Genomic DNA, 369 nt, shown 5'->3' with positions numbered 1-369 from the left:
GAGCCTAATCCTAAGCCGGCTAACCCTACCTAGCCCCCCTAACTAACCTACCTAACAACCCCCCTATTGCTACCTACCTACCTACAAAAACTCCAAAAAAAACGGGAAAAGAAAAAGAAAAAAATTTTTAATTGCCAGAAAATATTTTTTACAGAATCAGAAATTTTTACAACTAACAAAAACAGTTCAAATTTTTTCTGGTAAATTACGTTTTAAAATATATCAGAAAGTTTTCAAATAGCAAAGTTTTAGCAAAAATTCTTTAAGAAAAAGAGGGGAGGGGTGAGAATTTAGAAAAGCAAGGCCGCAAAGGCAGCAGAAACCATACTGAGGGCAAATTTCTTATTGACAAGAAAGCTGGAATCACGG

The 369-nt window shown here is 35.2% G+C and overlaps 1 protein-coding gene across 1 annotated transcript in view; it reads right to left on the bottom strand.

Moving 5' to 3' along the window:
* Positions 1-363: 363 nt before the first annotated feature.
* TEOVI_000108400 (uncharacterized protein) overlaps positions 364-369 on the bottom strand; it is a gene marked incomplete at both ends in the record, with an annotated part of 1248 nt that continues 1242 nt past the window's right edge. Inside the window, one exon of the mRNA XM_067224373.1 lies at positions 364-367. Coding sequence (XP_067080474.1) covers positions 364-367 — 4 coding nt within the window. The remainder of the gene's footprint in view (positions 368-369) is intronic.

This window comes from Trypanosoma equiperdum, assembly GCF_001457755.1.
Source record: "Trypanosoma equiperdum strain OVI genome assembly, contig: ctg_284, whole genome shotgun sequence".
In the NCBI taxonomy this organism is placed as follows: Eukaryota; Euglenozoa; class Kinetoplastea; order Trypanosomatida; family Trypanosomatidae; genus Trypanosoma; species Trypanosoma equiperdum.
The sequence above is the reverse complement of the archived record's forward strand: the minus strand, read 5'-3'. Positions and strand labels throughout refer to the sequence as shown.